This window comes from Mercenaria mercenaria, chromosome 11 (genome assembly GCF_021730395.1).
Source record: "Mercenaria mercenaria strain notata chromosome 11, MADL_Memer_1, whole genome shotgun sequence".
NCBI classification, from domain to species: domain Eukaryota; kingdom Metazoa; phylum Mollusca; class Bivalvia; order Venerida; family Veneridae; genus Mercenaria; species Mercenaria mercenaria.
The window spans coordinates 33,389,833-33,411,526 of record NC_069371.1 but is presented as its reverse complement, the minus strand read 5'-3'; the positions used below and the strand labels follow the sequence as shown (position 1 = coordinate 33,411,526).

At 34.6% G+C, this 21,694-nt stretch overlaps 2 protein-coding genes and 1 long non-coding RNA gene across 4 annotated transcripts in view; 2 read left to right on the top strand and 1 right to left on the bottom strand.

The window, feature by feature from the left end:
• Positions 1–9,127: 9,127 nt before the first annotated feature.
• On the top strand, positions 9,128–11,023 carry LOC123531868 (actin, cytoplasmic-like). Its single transcript, XM_045313158.2, has 2 exons — positions 9,128–9,315; positions 9,557–11,023. Exon 2 carries the CDS (start codon positions 9,561–9,563, stop codon positions 10,698–10,700), a length of 1,140 nt encoding a protein of 379 aa, XP_045169093.1. The 5' UTR covers positions 9,128–9,315; positions 9,557–9,560; the 3' UTR covers positions 10,701–11,023.
• Positions 11,024–17,944: 6,921 nt separating this feature from the next.
• Positions 17,945–21,694, top strand: part of LOC123533019 (coiled-coil domain-containing protein 148-like) — a 29,017-nt gene continuing 25,267 nt past the window's right edge. The window contains exon 1 of the mRNA XM_053517100.1: positions 17,945–17,987. The gene's annotated coding sequence lies outside the window, so the exon portion shown is untranslated. The remainder of the gene's footprint in view (positions 17,988–21,694) is intronic.
• On the bottom strand, positions 18,008–20,418 carry LOC128546509 (uncharacterized). Of its 2 annotated transcripts, XR_008365992.1 has the most exons (3): positions 20,309–20,342; positions 19,740–19,849; positions 18,008–18,098 (listed from the first exon to the last, which is right to left on the bottom strand). It is a non-coding gene; the product is annotated as an uncharacterized LOC128546509 (long non-coding RNA). The 2 variants fall into 2 exon arrangements; XR_008365991.1 differs by having other exon boundaries at positions 19,740–20,418.

The window sequence follows — 21,694 nt, the reverse complement described above, 5'->3', positions numbered from 1 at the left end:
TCTCCTGTTAAAATCTAAATTTCACTATATGCTAAGTGAACACAAATAAGATGTTAATGTTTGGGACAAGTCTTTTCTTGACTAGAATCTGATTAACCACCTTTCTGATCGCTGATTCTTATTTTCCTATCTCCACCATTCTCGGGATTACACGATACTGTATACAATTTCAGTTCATTAACTTCAATTTACACTCCCATAAAAACGTTCAATGCATCTTCTAAAGTCTGGGGGGAAAAATAATGAAACTGCATTTAAGACTTCTTGACAGGAGGTAATGCGTTATAAAAACCCCAAGTTCATACAAATGAGACATTTGAATGCATTTACTTTAATGTTACAGTTTGTTCTCTCACATTTGAGAGACGCTTAATCCTAACTTGTCTAGATTTATTTACAATGATTGCCGTGCCCTTTGCGTTTCAATACAGATCATGTTTTAACACTGAAAAGATAGCTTTTATAATACAACTAAACTAAATAGTCGGCTGTCTTTTCCTGGACATGTTTTATATCTCAATCGATCAGATATTATGTCTTTATATAATATATACGACAGAAATACATCATGCCTTTTTTAGCAGGAGGTAAAATGACTCGAAATATTCACTACTTTTAGAATTTTCACGTTACTGAACCCGATCAAAAACACTCGCAAAATAACAATATTACATATTTCTTCCCAAAGTGGATATGTCGGCAAGTTACAACTACATCCCGCTGCATTCTCCGATTCCTTAAAAGTTTTTACTGTAAAAAGAAAATAACCAAAAACGTTAATTTTTACTCACCGTGCCTGTTATTTCTGTCAACATCCAGCTCCGATGCCTGTGCCGTAGGAAGTGCGATGCCTTCTTTTCAGCGGGGCACATTTTGTGCCGCAGGCCACCTTTCATACCCGTGAAACACGTGCGGGATGACTAATTTTAATTATTTCAGGTGTGAAATTTGCACAAAAATGAAAATAAATTTACTTCAGATGAAAATCTGTCATGTCATAACAGTGATAAAATTTGTTTGAGAAGAGAAACAGTATTAAATGTCCTTTAAAGTTAGAGAAAAACGTGTTTTGCTTGCATTTTATATACATTACATAGGGAAATACTATGGCTGATTCCAAATGAAATTGGAAGCAAGAAGAAAAAGTGTTACATTGATAAAATATACACCACTGGAAAGAGAAGAAAATGATTTTTATCGCAGGAACAGTGATCAATTTAAATATCAAAACAGAAATTAAGAATGGTCGTAACAATATATAATCCTTCTTTATTTCAATGTAAATCACAAGTCTGTCTGATATCGGAAAGTCTCTGCGGCGGCTGTTCTCGCAACCCACTGCGGATGGCTTGATAAGACGTCTAAGAAGAAAAAAGTTTGGTATGAAGATGCTCAATACATGGATTTAACTGATATAACAAATTACGTTAATTCTGACAGAATAAAGTTAAATTATTGAAACAGGGTCTACAGCGCACACACCCACCTGCTGTAGCAGGTCACACTTGTACCTATCCCTCACATCCCTAATGCAACATGTATAAACAGGTACGAGTATATATGTGAACATTTCCTCATTGTCATGAACCTCCGAGTAACAACAACCTCCCAGCAACAAACACTTATGCCAGCTCCAAGACGTGTTTGTTGTTGGGAGGTTCCACTGTAATAACCTTTTCTTCATTTTGTCTGTTTCCAGTCAAGGAACTAATATCTAAATTTGAAGCAAATCCATCAGGTTATAACTGGCAGAGATAAAGTGGAAGTACTTCAAAACTTTAACAAAGACGGAGACGCCTGTGGTTCTTTGCACCTAATGAACTTGCTCATCACACAACAGTCTGTTCCAGAGAAGAGCATCCCAGTCATGACTTACCATATTGATTGTAGGGCAGTACACCGAAGATGCAGATGTAAGAAGGGCGCCATATTCAATGACTCTCGTTTTATTAAGTGGCATTACAAATGAACTCTTTTGCTTTGCATTTGTACATACCTCGTGATGTACAGTATTCATTCATAAGTGTTCGCCAAGTGCTGTCTCACAGACTGCCACTAATAGGACAGGCTAACATGAGTTATTACTTTTTCCATAATATTTTTATTCAGTGTAATTAATAAACAAAACAGTTTTTCAGAAAAGAAATCCTGAATAAAAAACTAATATAACATAGCACTGAATGTTACAGATATTGATAATACGATAGTTTCATCTCTCCTTTTTTATTCTAACCAAGAAACTACCAATTGTATTTGATATAAAGTCACCAGGTAGGTGTTTCTTTGCCTATTATATTTCAGTGTTTGTTCAGGAGACTGGTAGATGAAAGTGTGTAGAGCTGTAGGAAAAATGAGGTAATTCAGTACAAAAGCGGATCCGCGAGAACTTTATTTTACCATTTTAAATAAATTTCCGCGTAAACTAGAGCCGATGGTACATGTATTATATCCTCTGCTGAATCTTTCAATGTATAACATAAACTAAGACAATTTTCGTGCTAATAATATGCATTTTTTGTTTTTGAGCACTAACATACTTATTCTGCGAATTGGGGTTTTAACTGCGGTAAAATTATGTATATTTTACTTTTTACAGAACAGAACAGAACAGAACTGTTCTGTTCTGTTCTATATATTTTACTTGTATTTCACTGCTTCTCCTGAAGCAAATTTATGGCTTTGTGTTTGCTTTTTGTAGAACATTTGCCTACGACTGAGTCTAGATTGGAATGTTCCACAATAAATACCTTTACACTCGTTCTTTATTCTTCCATTTACGTTGTTCACTTTCATTTCTGCTACGCGTGATGTTGGTTGTTGTCTTAGACAACATATTACGTCTTTGCAAGCTTTTTTCATTCATTTTTAACTTTTAAGCCGTTTTCCATGTCAGGACTTCGTCAAAGTTCGAGGGTGTATTCAATTTTTGCGAGACTTAGGTCAACATACCTTATTCATTCGTTCTACTTTCCAGGAATTATATCCTGATTTCATATGAGCAATAATTAATATGAAATTAGGTGTTATTTATCACGCGGAAATTACAAAAAAAAATCGGCATATCAAAGTTGCAATTCATGAAAAGCCATGTTACGTATTAAGTGGATGAAACACTAAAATTAAACATGTCTGAACCATAATACTGCAAGCCAGCAACAAAAAATGACAATAGACACAGTTTCATTTAGTCGTTCATGGAAAGTGATGAAATGTGAACGCCCCTTTGCTCTCTCGAAATTGTTAAAAGCGGAGTTCCGTTATACTACAAAACAGAAATTATAACAGGACTGATAAGCTTGTAGTCGACCTTAAAACAATTCATTGCACTGGCCTTATGAATGGGAAGCTTGCATCACGATCTGGAGGAAGAGGGTTTAAGACTCGTCAGAAGCGGTGCAATAAACTGATACACAAACTTGAATAGCTGGGAGTTCACCGTGTGACATCATTCTCAAGGAACAGCAGTCAGAGAGATGTAGTAGTTTTTTTTAGTTTTTTTTTTAATTTTGCTCATTTATGATGTCAAAATTATGATATATCATGTATTTTTTATGCTTATTACTAAACTCGACGCGGTTCCAAACAGTTTATATTGCTTGTTCCATGTTTCAAGTTTGCCCCAAGTTTATCGATAAAAGTCATGGGCATCTGGCAACAACAATTAACGAAATAGCAACAAAATAATAAAAATGGAAAATTGACAAATATGTTATGAGATTCAAGTATAATAGCATGAAATATGAGTTACTAGTATTACATGATTTTCAGTGAATTTTCGAAATATTACATCTACATCTTTCCACCCGACCGTCGATTTCCGGCTATCATTTGGCTAAAATTTATGTGGTGAAAGTTAACATTTCACAGTAAAGCTACTTTTTACAATTTTGCATGCTAACTATTGATTTTTGTTTTCATGCAGAATTTGTCCTGTGATACATGTTTAATAAAATAGCATTTTGTACATGTGACACGACTTAAAATGTTCAATTTAAATATGAAACCCTAAGAATTTATCGTATGTTATATACAAGTAATATTAACTCCTCCTCTCGGTAGTTTAAATACATATTTTTCCAAATTAACGCATTCCGTATTCAGACTTGGCAGCACGTAGTTGACTTTTATAAGTAGCATTCAATGGACATTCAATTTAAAATATGACCGAATTAATTTTTTATCATGTAAATACAATGTACGAATTGAATTATTATATTTCTACTTGAATTTGAATTTCATTATAAATGACGTAGGTGTTTGATATCTTTAAATGGACGTTTTTTATGCTTTAACGGATACAAACAAATCACATTGGAACAGCCAGAAACGCAGCTTTTTTTTAAAATAAAAAACAATCAACATTATTGTATATATGACACGGTGAAATAAATACACAACTAGGAGAACACAAATACATACTGGAACATGAGGCATAGCCTTGGAACTGTCAGTGGCAAAAACTTTTATCAACTTAAAAATAGTCTAGAAGTTATTTTCACTTGTACGTGTTTTTCAGTTTATTAAATGCACCTTAAATTATAATTCTTTTTTTCCAAGAGCTGATTCTGCATTTAATAAAGGTATGCCTCAAGGTTTACAAGACTTTAAAAATTACTCATTTACCTAGACACTTTTAGCATGTTGCATATCATGAACTGGCTACTGACAAATAAAATGTATTTCGGATCTTCGATAATTTTGACATCAGCTTATTCTCATATTAACAAGAATCTTTGTTTTTTAATTTCTATATATAAATCCAAAATTCAACATTTACTATTCTGTTATTCTGAATATTGTTTTTGTAGAAGTCAGAATCCGAGTTTATCGGCAGCAGCCAAATACAAAACAATAAAGACGTTGTCTGAAATGGTCAGAACAGATCATTCTTACAACAATGAAGGTTGTTTTCTTGCTCTGGATTGTTAATATTTTAAATAAATCCGTTTACTCAGAGCCATTCTTACTCATTCTTATTCATTGTATAAGAACATTTTGTTCTATATGAGAGGAAAGTATCTATGCCTCTGTTTTCTTTTAATTATATTCGCTCGTGTTATCAGAGTAAAATATTAAATGAATAGAAATGTATAATTGTACACTTAAATTATGTCGATCTTTCAAAATGTTATTTAGAAACATGGACAAAATGTCTAATAGAACAAGCCACAATTAAAGCACTTAGCCATCCATACAACACTCCACATGGAAAGTCGTGCACGTGATATTGTACGAGATATACATGCATGTCAACTGACCTAACCCTGTGCTTTACAAGTATTGGAAAATTAAAAAAATATATAATACTATCTATCAAAAATTGACACATTTCTAAATATCGATTGCTGTGCGAAAATATTTGTAAAATGCATGTTTTAGTTACCATGTACATAGTAACATGAACCGTTTACATACCATGCGTGATGCTGGTTAAAGCAAATTAATTTTATGATTTATGAGTTTCGAGAGTATGGTAATATGTTTTATGGAATATATAAAGAACATTTGTTTTCGTTTGAAGTTTTAAAATACGAAATAGGTCATTCGTTTGAACCGAACTCATTTTATGATAAAAAGAATTTATGGTTATGTTTAGAAAAGCATAAATATATAAATTTAAAAAAGCCACTGATTCACCTTTCAGCAATAAGAATGCCTTTATGATTACTTTACTATTGTTTTGAATGTTTATGGAAGAAAATGAGTACTATGTTGCATAATTCATGCTTTGTGCCAGGAAACAGAACTTTTGTTTACGAAAGCAAGCACAAACAATAAGGATGCCGCTCTGTTTTTCAGTGGCAAAATATGCAATGACTGTAACACATTTTGGATAACAGCGCGGAGAGATGAATTCATAGTAAAAACTTGCACGAATCACATAATATACCGGTCTAAAAATGGGAAATCTACACTGGAAAACAACAAGTTAGAGTAAAAACGTCACTTTTAAACCTACAGAAAGTATGGCCATCTAATCCAATGAAACCTGATGTGGTTTTTATCCTCTTTAATGTACAAAATGTGCCGTACAACGACGAAATATTGTGAGAAAAGCCCGCTTCTCCTCTAAAAGGTAGAGCAAAAAAATTTTTTTAATATTTGATTTACCGTTTTAAGGGACTGGGCCATTATTTAAATATATAGTGCTGTAACTGGTGCAAATAATAACGTTAGATGAGGAAATACCATTATCTGTATCTACAATGACGGATAAATTATTACAGACTCATCCAAAACCAAACTTAAGACCAGTTAAATTTTTGAGAAAAAAAAATCTGGCAAGTACCCTCAGATGTTACATTGACTTGCAGTCGTACATAGATTCATTGATGGTGACTTGTCAGTTGTGCGAATTAAAAATACTGAAAATATAAGTACACTATTAAGGCCAATACCTGGCCCCGTGTTCACAAAACATTTTCACTCTCAGCTGAGTTTGATAATGAAACTTTATTTTCGAGTATATCTGAATAGCATGTTTAAAACTAAATTTTAAGTTAATAACTACTTTCAAGTAGCTGTTCATTATTGATACTCATTCTCAGTTGGAATTTAACCTTGAAATTATAGAAAAATTGATATTAAAATTTCCAACTCAAACTCAGCTGAGACCGAAAATTGTTTTGTGAACACGTGGCCCTACTACTTCTCGAGGGTCAGAGCGAACTGTTCCAAACGGTTCTTTATTTACATGCACTTGAAACACTTTCGCTCTCACCCTCGTCGGTTTCATGGAGGTATATAATATATATACTAGTTTATTTCATGACAATTTTTATAAAATATATTTGCAAAATATGCAATTTTACATCTTTTATAAACATTTTGGCCAATGCTAACATTGGAACAAAGACGGTATTCAAAATCAACTTGCATTTTGAGTTACGCTGTATTATATTTGCCATTGGTTTTTTACTTGTTAACGCCGACACAAGTTTGATCATAAAGCGACTTTTCTGGCTCGTATGAGAAAGTATACATTTGCTACGGAAAGTGCTGAACATAAACCACCATCAGTATGTTTAGTCTTTGTTATAGTCATACAATGCAAATAAATTATAAAATAGCCTAGATAAAACATCAGTATACAGTCATTGAAAACATTAGAATAATAAGATACTTACACCTTGTTACACTATGCCTACCACTTACATGTACAATGTAATACCAAAGCTAAACCCAAGATGGTGTTTTTAATCGTTAATCAAGATTCAGCTAATACCACTGACAAAAACGGGCAGTGACAAATAGCATTAAAGCTCAGTTTAAAAAAAAAATGCTGATGCCTGATCTATCATGTTAATTACATTGGAATCCCTCTGTATGAAATATTATTTCATTTTATTCAATTTATTTTTCTGTTGTTGTTTTTTCTTTCTTTATAAGTTTGATACTAAGTATGTTGTATTTCAAAATTGATATGAGCCGCGCCATGGGAAAACCAACATAGTGGGTGTGCGACCAGCATGGATCCAGACCAGCCTGCGCATCCGCGCAGTCTGGTCAGGATCCATACTGTTCGCTTTTAAAGCCTATTGGAATTGGAGAAACTGTTAGCGAACAGCATGGATCCTGACCAGACTGCGCGGATGCGCAGGCTGGTCTGGATCCATGCTGGTCGCACACCCACTATGTTGGTTTTCCCATGGCACGGCTCATATGTTGTTGATTTTTAAATTTTCTTCCGATTATTCAAAGTGACAAAATTTGTTTCATTTTATTTCATTTCTCCATCGAATATGTTTGCGTTGTTTTCCCATCGCTGAATTTATTTTCCAGAATTCTAGATTTGTTAGATACATTTTATTTTTATGTTATATTTTTTGTTGATTTCCTAAATACCTGTTTAATTGTTAAAAGTGACAAAATACATCGTTGCTTGAAACACGTATACAGAAAACATAATGAAATTTGTTGAATTTACTTTTCTTGACATATAGAGGTTGACAAATATGAGCAAACAAGTAATAGGGAAAACATCTTACCTTTATCTATGACTACTATTTTTGATCATAAGAGATGTGCTATTGAATGATTTGACCATTTATACCCACTTCTTAGGAAGTGTCAAACAAAAATTTAGCTAACTAATTGCAGTGAGTACTCGAATGGCACTTCAAGTAAAACTTAACTATTTAGCAAAACCGTTGCATACTTGACATATGAAGTACAACCAGTTACTATGCTTGAAGTGACGCTTCCCAACCGACACGCAAAGGTTTTCACTCTTTCATCATTTGCTAGGAATTTAATTTCATTTAAAACTGGACTGAACATTTTTGTTTTCATGGTAGACGTATACAAAAAGAGTACAATTTCTTAGAGTAGGCTAAGCAAAACTCTCCTAATTAATTAAGTAAATAAAAAAAATGATTCCTGTCCGCCGGGAATAGAAGGGTGAGACTATAGGATGAAGAATCTTTGACGCATTTCCACGAAACTATAGAAAAACATGTTGTTTGCAATAAGGTGCCTTTAAAACAATTACAAGTTAGATTCGATTAATTGATTGACGAATGGTGCAACTTAAGTCACAGTTTAAATATGTTTAAAGATAGTTTTTATTGTTTATTGCTGATTTTAGATTTATGTTATAATTAATTCCTCACTTTAAGAATTCTTCGCCTCACGCGAGGGTCGAACCCACATCGGTGAGCGGCAAGTGATTTGAAGTGAGCTACCTTAACTCTTTGAATAAACTCCATATAAGGCGAATTGCAGACATGTACATTTAAGGTGAACCTTATTATCTAAATTTAGATTTTCTAAATTTAGATTTTCGAATGTAAATATTATGTAGCTATATTTAGACTTTGACGGGTAACTATACCGTTTACCATTAAATAGTCACAATACATTCTTTCAAATAAACGGATACCACAATGTGTAATAACAAAGAATGGGAATATTATAAGTGATTCAACTACAATTACATACATATCGCATAAACAGTACATACGCATTTGTCCGACTGTTCCATACCTAATAAAAACTCGGCTGACCTAACATGTACCCGATAGTATATATGTGCTAGTTTTAAATACAACAGTATATTATCATAGATATATTTAGTAACATGACCTGAATAATCATGACTAAATGAAATGAAAGTATATCATAGGTAAAATAAGGTTATGATCAATACAGTTTACCATATAGGGTAAGAATTCGTGGAAAATCTCTGTGACTGGCCCTTCAGCATGACACATAACCGTATCCACTACCTATAAATATGAACCCTTTCGCAGCGAGAGGCATAATTCAACAAACAACTTGGAGAAAACGTTAGTGCTCAGTTCAACAAAATTAAATGTAAGTAGACTTATTCAGTTCAATAGTTGATTTGAATACTACTTTGCTCTTTATGTGTTTACTGTGTATTTAGTTTAAAACAATTCTAAAGCTTTGTTATACGTTGCTTTTGTTTTCTTTCAAGTTTTCTGTAAAATGTTCTAATCAAGTAGCAAATGAGAAAAAAAGTTACTTTAAATGTCTACTGAAGTTGTCTGCTAATTCATGCGCATTTACAATTTGATATGTTTGCTCATTTCAGAACAATGACTCTTGGCTATGATGACGATATCGCCGGCATTGTAATTGACAACGGTTCCGGTATGTGTAAGGCCGGTTTCGCAGGTGACGATGCCCCAAGAGCTGTGTTCCCGGCGGTGACAGGACGACCAAAGTATGACATCTGGATGACAGGCATGGGTGGTAAGGATACATATATTGGAGATGAGGCACAGAATAAGAGAGGGGTTTTATCACTGAAATATCCAGTCGAACACGGCATTGTCACTAACTGGGACGATATGGAGAGTATCTGGCATCACACTTTCTACAATGAACTCCGTGTGGCTCCGGAAGAACATCCGGTGTTATTGACTGAGGCGCCATTAAACCCAAAGGCTAACCGAGAAAAGATGACCCAAATCATGTTCGAAACATTCAACACTCCAGCTTTCTACGTGTCTATCCAAGCAGTGCTTTCACTGTACGCTGCTGGACGTACCACAGGTGTAGTGTTCGACTCCGGAGATGGTGTTTCACACGTGGTTCCAATCTACGAAGGATATGCATTACCGCATGCTATCGAACGAATAAATTTAGCAGGACGAGATCTGACGAACTATTTATCGAGAATATTGAACGAACGCGGATATAGCTTCACATCTTCCTCCGAGATGGAAATAGTTCGTGATATCAAAGAGAAACTATGTTATGCGGCCTTAGATTTCGAAGAGGAAATGAATGTTGCTGCAGGTTCGTCTGAAGTAGAGAAAAGTTACGAACTTCCAGATGGGGAAATTATTACTATTGGTAACGAACGGTTCCGATGTGTCGAGTCACTTTTCCAGCCGTCATTTATTGGCATGGAAAGTACAGGTACACACGAACAGCTGTATAACAGCGTAATGAAATCTGATATTGACATAAGAAAAGATCTGCTATCTAATGTCGTACTCTCAGGGGGCTCAACAATGTTTCCTGGCATAGCAGACAGAATGAAAAAGGAATTAGACAATTTGGTTCCCAGTTCCATGAAGGTCAAGGTTATTGCTCCACCAGAGAGGAAGTACTCAGTGTGGATCGGTGGCTCTATCTTATCATCTCTTTCCACGTTCGGTCAAATGTGGATCTCTAAACAGGAATACGACGAGTGCGGCCCAAGCATTGTTCACAGAAAATGTTTCTAAGGCAACAGCAGGACTCGAACTATTCAGTGCAATTTTCTTCATGTCATTTTTGTAAATAATTCTTCATCATTTATATGAACATGTGGCTCATGAACTGTAGTATACATTGCCGCTTTTAACTCATGATTGTGATATATTTGTTTATTTTTCATATATCAATGTTTCATATTCACAGGAAAGATTTGATTCTCTTGAAATAAACATGTTTCGATACTTACAATATCACTGTTACTACAAACGATTTAAAAATAAAGTTAGAAAAATCATAAATAGTTTATATTTTTGTATTTAGATTTCTGATAACTCCAAATTAATATCATCGAAAGACAACCGTAAAGCATTTATGCATATAATGACTGATAGATCTAACAAAATTACTTGTTGAATATGAAAACGCATTTACGACACATTTAAGTTGAACCATCAAAGTAAGATCAAGATGACTTTTATTTCTACTGTGTATTCTTATCATACACTCGCCAATGGCTGGTTAAAAGTTTGACGTACACAAATTTCTAGCAAGTTTTTCTCAATTTCTATAATCTTCGTTCGTTCAACCATTATTCCTTGTTCGTTTGTCGTAAAATTCAAATTACATTGTAATCACGACGAAAATACCTATAAAAACATTACTATATATTTGTCGTTAATTCTCCGAGTGTGTGTAAATCGGTAAAAATGCAACGTCAAAACGTTATAAACGTACCTGTTTTTGACGCACTGCTGCATCTTTGACTGCGTATAATAAAAAAAACGCCGCGGTATTTTTTTTAAAGTCATTGCAAACTTTTTCGTCCCCCGTCTATAGAGTGGTTGTGTCTGATATTCAGAGAGAAATCAATGAAAAAATTGTTACGGAAAAGATGGATGAAATGGTAGCTTTATATCACTGTGGTCATTAAACTTGGTTAATTATAGGGTCTAAGTTAAATATAAAAGTCAACAATCGGGTCAGAAGTCGATTGTCGGGCCGCATGTATTTAGTGAAAAAGAAAAAAAAAATATCTGAAAACAATATTTAATATAATTTTTCCTCAAAACCATGATTATCAGATGGGAAATGATTTTACTACGAAAAAAAGTACCCATGCTCATATGTTTTGTTAATAAATAAGGAAGTTATCGCTGCTTTACGACAATTTCTACTACTGAATGACTCGGCAATTTTGTCTGTATACTTCACTATTGCCCCGTATTGAATCTACTGACAGTATGTTTTCCATCTTAGTTAAACTGCATATTATTACAAACATGACCAGCTTATTATATGTAAAAGAAGCAATGATATGAGATAATTTGACATAAAATCGACGATAATCCTGGTTAAAATGTCGTTTTTATGGCGGCCATATTGAATTTAGGACGCCATTTTGTTTTTCTACATTTATAATGAGTTTACATTTTGCACAATATAGTAGTCTAATGTTGTGCCAAAATTGGACCTATTCAGATGCATAATTCTGTTGCTACAGGTCGATTCCAGAAATCCGCAGTTTCGTTCATATTTTTAACAATTTTACCCCAAAAATAGACATTTTGCGTCATGATACTTTTCTATACGTTTTATATGTTGTTACATACATTTTGTACAATACTTACACAAAAATTCATTTCTTTGCGAGTTTTTTTCCTTTTTGGCATTTTGGCAATAAATGACCTTTACTTTTATTTCAATGTAAATCGCAAGTCAGTCTGATATCGGAAAGTCTCTGCGGCGGCTGTTCTCGCAACCCGCTGCGGATGGCTTGATTAGACGTCTAAGTAGAAAAACGTTTGGTATTAAGATGCTCAATACATAGATTTAACTGATATAACAAACTACGTTAATTCTGACAGGAGGATAAAGTTAAATTATTGAAACAAGGTCTACAGCGCACATACCCACACCCTTACTGCTGTAGCAGGTCATACTTGTACCTATCCCTCACATCCCTAATGCAACATGTATAAACAGGTATGAGTATATATGTGAACATTTCCTCATTGTCATGAACCTCAGAGTAACAACAAACTCCCAGCAACAAACACTTATGCCAGCTCCAAAACGTGTTTGTTGTTGGGAGGTTCCACTGTAATAACCTCTTTTTTTCATTTTGTCTGTTTCCAGTTAAGGAACTAATATCTAAATTTGAAGCAAATCCATCAGGTTATAACTGACAGAGATAAAGTGGAAGTACTTCAAAACTTTAACAAAAGACGGAGACGCCTGTGGTTCTTTGCACCTAATGAACTTGCTCATCACACAACAGTCTGTTCCAGAGAAGAGCACCCCAGTCATGACTTACCATATTGATTGTAGGGCAGTACACCGAAGATGTAGTTGTAAGAATTAAGGGCGCCATATTCAATGACTCCCGTTTTATTATTAAGTGGCATTACAAATGAACTCTTTTGCTTTGCATTTGTACATACCTCGTGATGTACAGTATTCATTCATAATTGTTCGCCAAGTGCTGTCTCACAGACTGCCACTAATATGACAGGCCGACATGAGTTATTACTTTTTCTATAATATTTTTATTCAGTGTAATTAATAAACAAAACAGTTTTTCAGAAAAGAAATCCTGAATAAGAAATTAATATAACATAGCACTGAAATGTTACAGATATTGATAATACGATACTTTCATCTCTTTTTTTTTATTCTGACCAAGTAACTACCAATTATATTTTATATGAAATCACCAGGTAGGTGTTTCTTTGCCTATTTTATTTCAGTGTTTGTTCAGGAGACTGGTAGATAAAAGTGTGTAGAGATGTAGGAAAAATGAGGTAATTCGGTACAAAAAGTGGATCCTCGAGAACTTTATTTTACTATTTTAAATAAATTTCCGCGTAAACTAAAGCCGATGGTATTATATCCCCTGCCGAATTTTTCTAAGTATAACATAAACTAAGACAATTTTCGTGCTAATAATATGCATTTTTTGTTTTTGTGCACTAACATACCTATTCTGCGAATTGGGGTTTTATCTGCGGTAAAATTATGTGTAAGTTTCTTGTATTTCACTGCTTCTCCTGAAGCAAATTTATGGCTTTGTGTTTGCTTTTTGTGGAACATTTGTCTACGACTGAGTCTAGATTGAAATGTTCCACAATAATTACCTTTTCACTCGTTCTTTATTCTTCCATTTACGTTGTTTACTTTCATTTCTGCTACGCGTGAAGTTGGTTGTTGTCTTAGACAACACAACATTACGTCTTTGCAAGCTTTTTCATTCATTTTTAACTTTTAAGTCGTTTTCCATGTCAGGACTTCGTCAAAGTTCTTGGGTGTATTCAGTTTTTGCGAGACTTAGGTCAACATGCCTTATTCATTCGTTCTACTTTCCAGGAATTATATCCTGATTTCATATGAGCAACAATTAATATGAAATTAGGTGCTATTTATCACGCGGAAATTACAAAAAAAAAATCGGCATATCAAAGTTGCAATTCATGAAAAGCCATGTTGCGTATTAAGTGGATGAAACACTAAAATTAAACATGTCTGGACTATAATAATGCAAGCCAGCAACAAAAAATGACAGTAGACACAGTTTCATTTAGTCGTTCATGGAATGTGATGAAATATGAACGCCCCTTTGCTCTCTCGAAATTGTTAAAAGCGGAGTTCCGTTTACTACAAAACAGAAATTATAACAGGACTGATAAGCTTGTAGTCGACCTTAAAACAGTTCATTGCACTGGCCTTATGAAATGGAAGCTTGCATCACGATCTGGAGGAAGAGGGTTTAAGACTCGTCAGAAGCGGTGCAATAAACTGATACACAAACTTGAATAGCTGGGAGTTCACCGTGTGACATCATTCTCAAGGAACCGCAGTCAGAGCGTTGTAGTATTCTTTTTTTTTTAATTTTGCTCATTTATGATGTCAAAATTATGGTATATCATGTATTCTTTATGTTTATTACCAAACTTGACGCGGTTCCCAACAGCTTATATTGCTTGTTCCATGTTTCAAGTTTGTCCCAAGTTTATCGATAAAAGCCATAGGCATCTGACAACAACAATTAACAATTAATGAAATAGCAACAAAATAATAAAAATGGAAAATTGACAAAGATGTTATGAGATTCAAGTATGATAGCATGAAATATGAGTTACTAGTATAACATGATTTTCAGTGAATTTTCGAAATATTACATCTACATCTACATCTTTCCACCCGACCGTCGATTTCCGGCTATCACTGGGAGGCGCTGTCAGAGAAACAGTTGTTAAAGAAATGAATATGTTACAAATGTTAAGAGAATAAAACCTAAAAAGACAGTATGGTACAGTTGAAATAGGACAAAAGCGAAGCAATTACACGTTGACCACCGCCAGCCTCTTGCTACAGATACTGAGGCTGGGTTGGATTTGACATAGGTTGGTAGGGAGTTCCAAAGTCGGATGGTCCTCGGGAAGTAGAAGTTAGAAAATTACTGAGTGTGAGAATGGTGGATTAAGTAATTTAAGTTTCTAGTTGGGATAAGATGAGATTAGTCCACTGTAACTGTCTGGGCCCTTATTTTGTAAAACATTACTAATGAGTTGAATGACCTTCTGTATTGGAGTGTGTTCCATTACTAGTGTAACTGTAGTCAGACATGACGTACCTGGCAGCTGACCTTTGAACATTTTCAACTTTACTTGTGAGAGTTTTTTACCATGGATGTCAGACGCTTGAACAGCACTACAATTACGGGCGAACATAGAGTGAAATACATCCGGTATTTTCACAGAGAAAAATATCAAATATACTTTTAACTGGTAAGAAACTATAAGACGGGTAGATTTAGTCAAACATGCAATAAAAAGAAAAGTCGTTTGGTCCACATGCAAGAACAAGACATCCCCACTCATGAGCACCACATCCCACATCCTCACTCACGGCAATGCCAACCCTGTGCAAGCTCAGTTTTCAGTTTTATTTATAATCCATGGCATATAATATGCATGTGGATAAAACAGGTGAAATAATAGAATAGTCATAAAATCAGTAATGTATAAAATGCGGTACAAACTTAACATATCAGATTACAATAAACATGTTTGACTAAGAAAAAGGAACTGGACCCCTCACACTAAACATGACCCAAAGATGGAAGGGAGACAACCTAAAAACTACAAATACAAAAATGATGACAGAGTATATTCCCCAAAATACTACCTATTGTTGCAAAAAAACCAGTGGCTTGGAAATACAGATGAAATCACTTATAGTGTTCTCACTTATACAACATATAAACCAATTCAATAATGGAGGGTCCAAAACATTTACACCAGAAACCAAAAACAATGATGCGTTATAATTAACTTCTACATAGTCGTAATATTCAACTTTATACCCAAAACTGAAGCATGTTAATACTTTTTGTACATGTTTACAAAGAAAGTAGTTTCTCGAATCATCAATACTAAGAAATATCGAATCTAGAGAATGAACTATTTAAAATTTGACATTAAAATTTTACAAAACAGTGCTAATTTAACAAGTAAAAGCTTATCTTTGCTATTCATGAGGCTAGCAAGTTGATGAATATTAGAACGAGTAGTAAAATTATTGGGAATAAACTTCTTCCTAATGGATTTGAAGTAACTGCATTCCAAAAGATAATGAAATTCATCACCTAGCTAGCAAGTGCTTCGGGTAAAGGTGGCAGACTCTTTGACTGCGCTCTATATGCAAGTGTCTACCTTTTTCAATGGCAACAAATGGTTCATAGTTCTAAATTTACACAACGACTTACTCAAATTAGAAGGTAATATATCAAGATACTCCTCAAAACCAAATTATTTTTTATAAGTACGATAGACTAGACATTTTTGTGAAGTGACAACACTAATTTTGCAAAAGCTGATCTTTTAACCTACTTTTCACAATTGTTTTAAGTTAATTAATATCTATATATATACTTAGCATGAAAATATTCAGACATTCCAAGTTCATCAGGAGTATTTTTACAAAAGAAATATAAGAGGAAATATGTGTACCATTCATATGCAAATAGAAAATTGCATCGTACAACAATTTACAAATCTTATCGCAACCTGAATTAATTACTTTATACCAATAACATAATACTCGAGCCTTAAGGCATACAGACACTAAATAGGAAAATGGCGCGAAAAAAGATGGTTGTCGCATAATGGCGGATTCAAATAGTCCTCAGTTTTTTTTGGTTTTTTTTTTGCTCTGTAGAGCTATTTTCCTTATTTTCTTTGCAGTTTTTTTTGCTGAAATCACATGACAGATCTATGCTTGACATGTAGCTGGAACAACTGATACATATTAGACCTTCCTGCATGTAGGTAGCACTTTCATACTGAAATAACAACGAATGTTTCTCATTGCAGAGTTGGTGCAGCCGTTCTGCGCATGCGCGGAATTATTATCAAATGGAACGCACGGCAAAAATACTCATTTTTTGGCATGTCCGCACGCATTTAGTGTATAATGTGCATAATATACTGACTAAAGGTTAGGGTTAGAATCACCATGGTTACAAAATAATATTATATATATTTAAGGTATTTTTGTTCAAATTTAGTTAATCCGGTATATACCGGAGTCTGTAATATATCACGGGCGCACCAACTCTGTATTTAGTCACAGCCAATAACAACATGACAGAATTCTTCATGGAAACTTAGATCATACACGACCAGTACAATTTGGGGTCTCATTTTTTAGCTGATTTTGCAGTTTGTGTGTTTGACTGAAAATATTTTTCTTGCATCAAAAATGACCCCCAATTTTCTCTTGATTTTTATTCGGCACTGACAATATTCTTCAAGAAAATGTAAGTTGCAGAATTTTAAAATGGGTCCTGATGTGTGCTGTGGCCATTGGAAATAAGTAAATTTTATATAGAATAAAGAAGAACTTGTGGACGCATTGGTCGAGAGGGCTAAGACGCTTTCCTACGGAGGTGAAGGCCCCTAGGCCTGGTTCGAATCCTGGCTACTCCCATTGCGGTGTGTCCTTGGGCAAGGCACTTTATCATGATTGCCTCTGTCGACCCAGCTGTAAATGGGTACCAGCAAATTGCTGGGGGTGAGGTATAATTGGTTTTAACTGTTCTTAATATAGGGTCGCAGAAAAGCTCTATAGAGCTTATGTTAATTGTTTCACCAAGCAACGGTAAATAAAACTTACCTTTACCTTTTACCTTTAAAAAACAGCTATTTAGTGTGTTGTAACCTTTACGCATTGCGATACTTTTGTGATGCGGAACTATACGGTGTAGTGCGGGAGATAGCATAGGAAAACGATCTACCCAGAATGCTACATTCATGATGGTGCGTATCGAATGTAAACAATGGTAGCAGATGGCGGTTTTTTCTAGTACTTCAGACTTCCGAGCGATGTGGCCAAGTCAGACGGCTTCCGATATCTTACGAGATGCAGACCTGAAAATAAAAAGATACCGGTTTACATCTTACTTGAAGAAGAAATAAAATACATAGTAAACTTCATACAAAGCATAGATTTTTAAATCCACAAGCCACCTGAAAGATAATTTCAGCCCGCGAAAATACATGACATTTCAGCCCAAATTAGCCATATCTCCAACTGGCCTTAAAATGTTAGGGGAATGGATAGAGACAAATGGCCACTTGCATTCTGTACTCAGTTTCAAGTATTACTTGCAGAGCTGGACAAAAATACCTGTCAACCGATTACTTTTTTCACTATTTTCAACTGTGTGAGGCCTATAAGACATTTGACAGTTCACGAGACGCTCAATGCTGATAGTGGCATATATGCATTTCAAGCAGTTATATGAAAATGATGCCATCAAGCTTACATTCGCATCTGCCAGAATTTCTGCAACATACCATTCTTAAACTTGTTAATCACAAACTCACATCAACAAATATTTCAAACATCAAAACTGCCTTCACTTCAAGGTTTTATCTCTAATGACAGATTTTGACCCTGGCCAATTCGAATCTGTGGCTGGAAACTACCAACTGCTACCTTAAGGACCAAGACATGCATCTCCATGGACTGTCTGGCACCTGATTCTAAGAAAATGATCTATGACAAATAAAATCTTACCAATATTTAAACAATGCTTTGTTCTTCTTGCAAATTGCACATGTCCAAACAATGTCTACAATATTGTGGATTTGGCCCCATTTTACACACATATTTCTTACTGCATCTATCTTTCTGACATTAAAAAAAAGACTTACCTACTATTACATGATGGCCATAAATGTACTGTATTAGCATTGTGCACAGCCCTGCATACTTGAGGAACAGAATTAAAAGCAGCACAGCTTACTTACCCAAGACTAACTGTACTTCAAATCCGCAAGCTCAGGAAAAGCCGCCCCTGTTTACAAGTACTTTTTCATATTACCTTACATACAGTAAGTATAAAATAGCTTTAAATAAATATTTTACAATGCACTTTTGTTGTTGTTGTTGTTTTTGTTGTTGTTGTTGTTGTTGTTGTTGTTGCCAAACTTACCTATTTTAACGAATTCGAGCAATCTCCCAGTACATCTCCGAGAAACCGTATCTTCTCTTAATTAAAAACAAATATCTGCAAATGTTCCCTCACTCCAGGACCTTAAATGCACCCAAGATGTATCCACTCTCTACACTTTTCTTCTGTCGTCATGTCCTGACACCGATAAAGCCACAATAGAAATTTGTAAGAACTAAAATCATACCTGCCACTCGAGAAATATCTTCGAAAGAAATATCACCACAGAATCCAGTTCCGAGCCTTGTGAAACAGCCATGTGTTTACAAAATGCCAAAAAGTTGCACCTATATTTCCTTTAAATAGTCCTTCTTCCTTTAAATTTGATATAAACTACAAAAGAAATGTGTTTCCCGCTAGAAATTTTAAGAAAACCCTACACTACAAACAAAAATAAGATTTACTTACCCGGTAAAATCAGAGTTACCTCCCCTTAACTTCTACCATATCAAACAACATCTGTCTATGTTATGAATCCATTCAGCTCGGATTTTTAAATAACACATACTGGAGAGCTTGAACAACACAAAAGAAAGCATGAAATAGTACTTACAAAAATTGACAAATGTCTTAAGGTAGCAGATGGCGGTTTTTTCTAGTACTTCAGACTTCCGAGCGATGTGGCCAAGTCACACGGCTTCCGATATCTTACGAGATGCAGACCTGAAAATAAAAAGATACCGGTTTACATCTTACTTGAAGAAGAAATAAAATACATAGTAAACTTCATACAAAGCATAGATTTTTAAATCCACAAGCCACCTGAAAGATAATTTCAGCCCGCGAAAATACATGACATTTCAGCCCAAATTAGCCATATCTCCAACTGGCCTTAAAATGTTAGGGGAATGGATAGAGACAAATGGCCACTTGCATTCTGTACTCAGTTTCAAGTATTACTTGCAGAGCTGGACAAAAATACCTGTCAACCGATTACTTTTTTCACTATTTTCAACTGTGTGAGGCCTATAAGACATTTGACAGTTCACGAGACGCTCAATGCTGATAGTGGCATATATGCATTTCAAGCAGTTATATGAAAATGATGCCATCAAGCTTACATTCGCATCTGCCAGAATTTCTGCAACATACCATTCTTAAACTTGTTAATCACAAACTCACATCAACAAATATTTCAAACATCAAAACTGCCTTCACTTCAAGGTTTTATCTCTAATGACAGATTTTGACCCTGGCCAATTCGAATCTGTGGCTGGAAACTACCAACTGCTACCAATCTTTGACATTTTTACGAGATATATCTGTTGTTTTGATCCTTTCAGAGTTATTCAAACTAAAAAATTTTAGTCGTCAATTGTTGTGGAAAACATATGAAACTGTGAATGTTTTCAAGTGTATCTTTGATACTGATTTATTTGTAAAAAACGGGCTAATTCCATGATTCCTCAATAAGTTTTAGGTATATTCATATAGGCAGTGGCTACGATTACGGTACCGTAATCCTAGCCTCCGGTCAGAGCTCCAGATAAGATGCGTATTTGCGTAAATACATTTTGAAATTTACAAAAAAACTCATTTAAAATCAAAGCTACATGTACTGATACGCATTGAAAAAACGGGATACGTATTTTACTCGATTTAAGTGCGTAATCCAATTTTATCGTAAATCAAGCACATCCTTTTTGTAATCGAGTACAACAAACAAAAATGCCGTCTCATAAAAGCAAACGCAAACGATATCGTAAAATAATGCCATTTTCTTCTTCAAGTATATTAGTGTATGACAAGAGATGACTCGGACAATGCCTATCGCTAAGCACGTGATCTATGATATACTATTGGTAACTGTTGAAAAAGCCGAAGCACCATACATGTGGGTGTTTCTGAAAAAAACATTGACAGTCAAAGTATCACTGGCTGTTGATATATCGCAATGGTCAGTAACTGAAATTAAGATGTAGTGTAAGATGTAATGTATGCAGTAAATAAAATGTTAAAACTATTTGAATGAAGGCTCAAAAAATATTCAGGAAAACAGCATTGGTCGACAAAGGCACTTCAGCGGAGCACATGAATATCAGAAAATTATACAAACAAACAGATATTATTATTACCCTTTTAAATGATTTTGAATTCTGAAAAACCATTTAGAATTCTAAAATACCCTTTTGAAAAAACATCTAGGAGTAAAATACCATTTGAAAAAAAAACCAGGGGGTAAAATACCCTTTAACCTAAAATCTTATCAGGAGCTCTGCTCCGGTTCTAGGATTACGGAAGTTCTGTATTCCTAGAGAACCCTATGAGAATAGGCTAGGATTACAGAAAAATTTAATTAAGAGGCATCAAATTTATGTTAGGACATGCATAAATGACATTGTAAACTGACTCATTTCACTAATATTTCGTGCTATCGGTCGGCCATTTTGAGTTAGTATAATCTTAATAGCGGTGCGCGGAAATATTATAGAATTATCTATGTTTCGTATATACCTGCATTTTTTTCATCAAGTCAACACAAATGGTCTTTAATAACATACAATATGG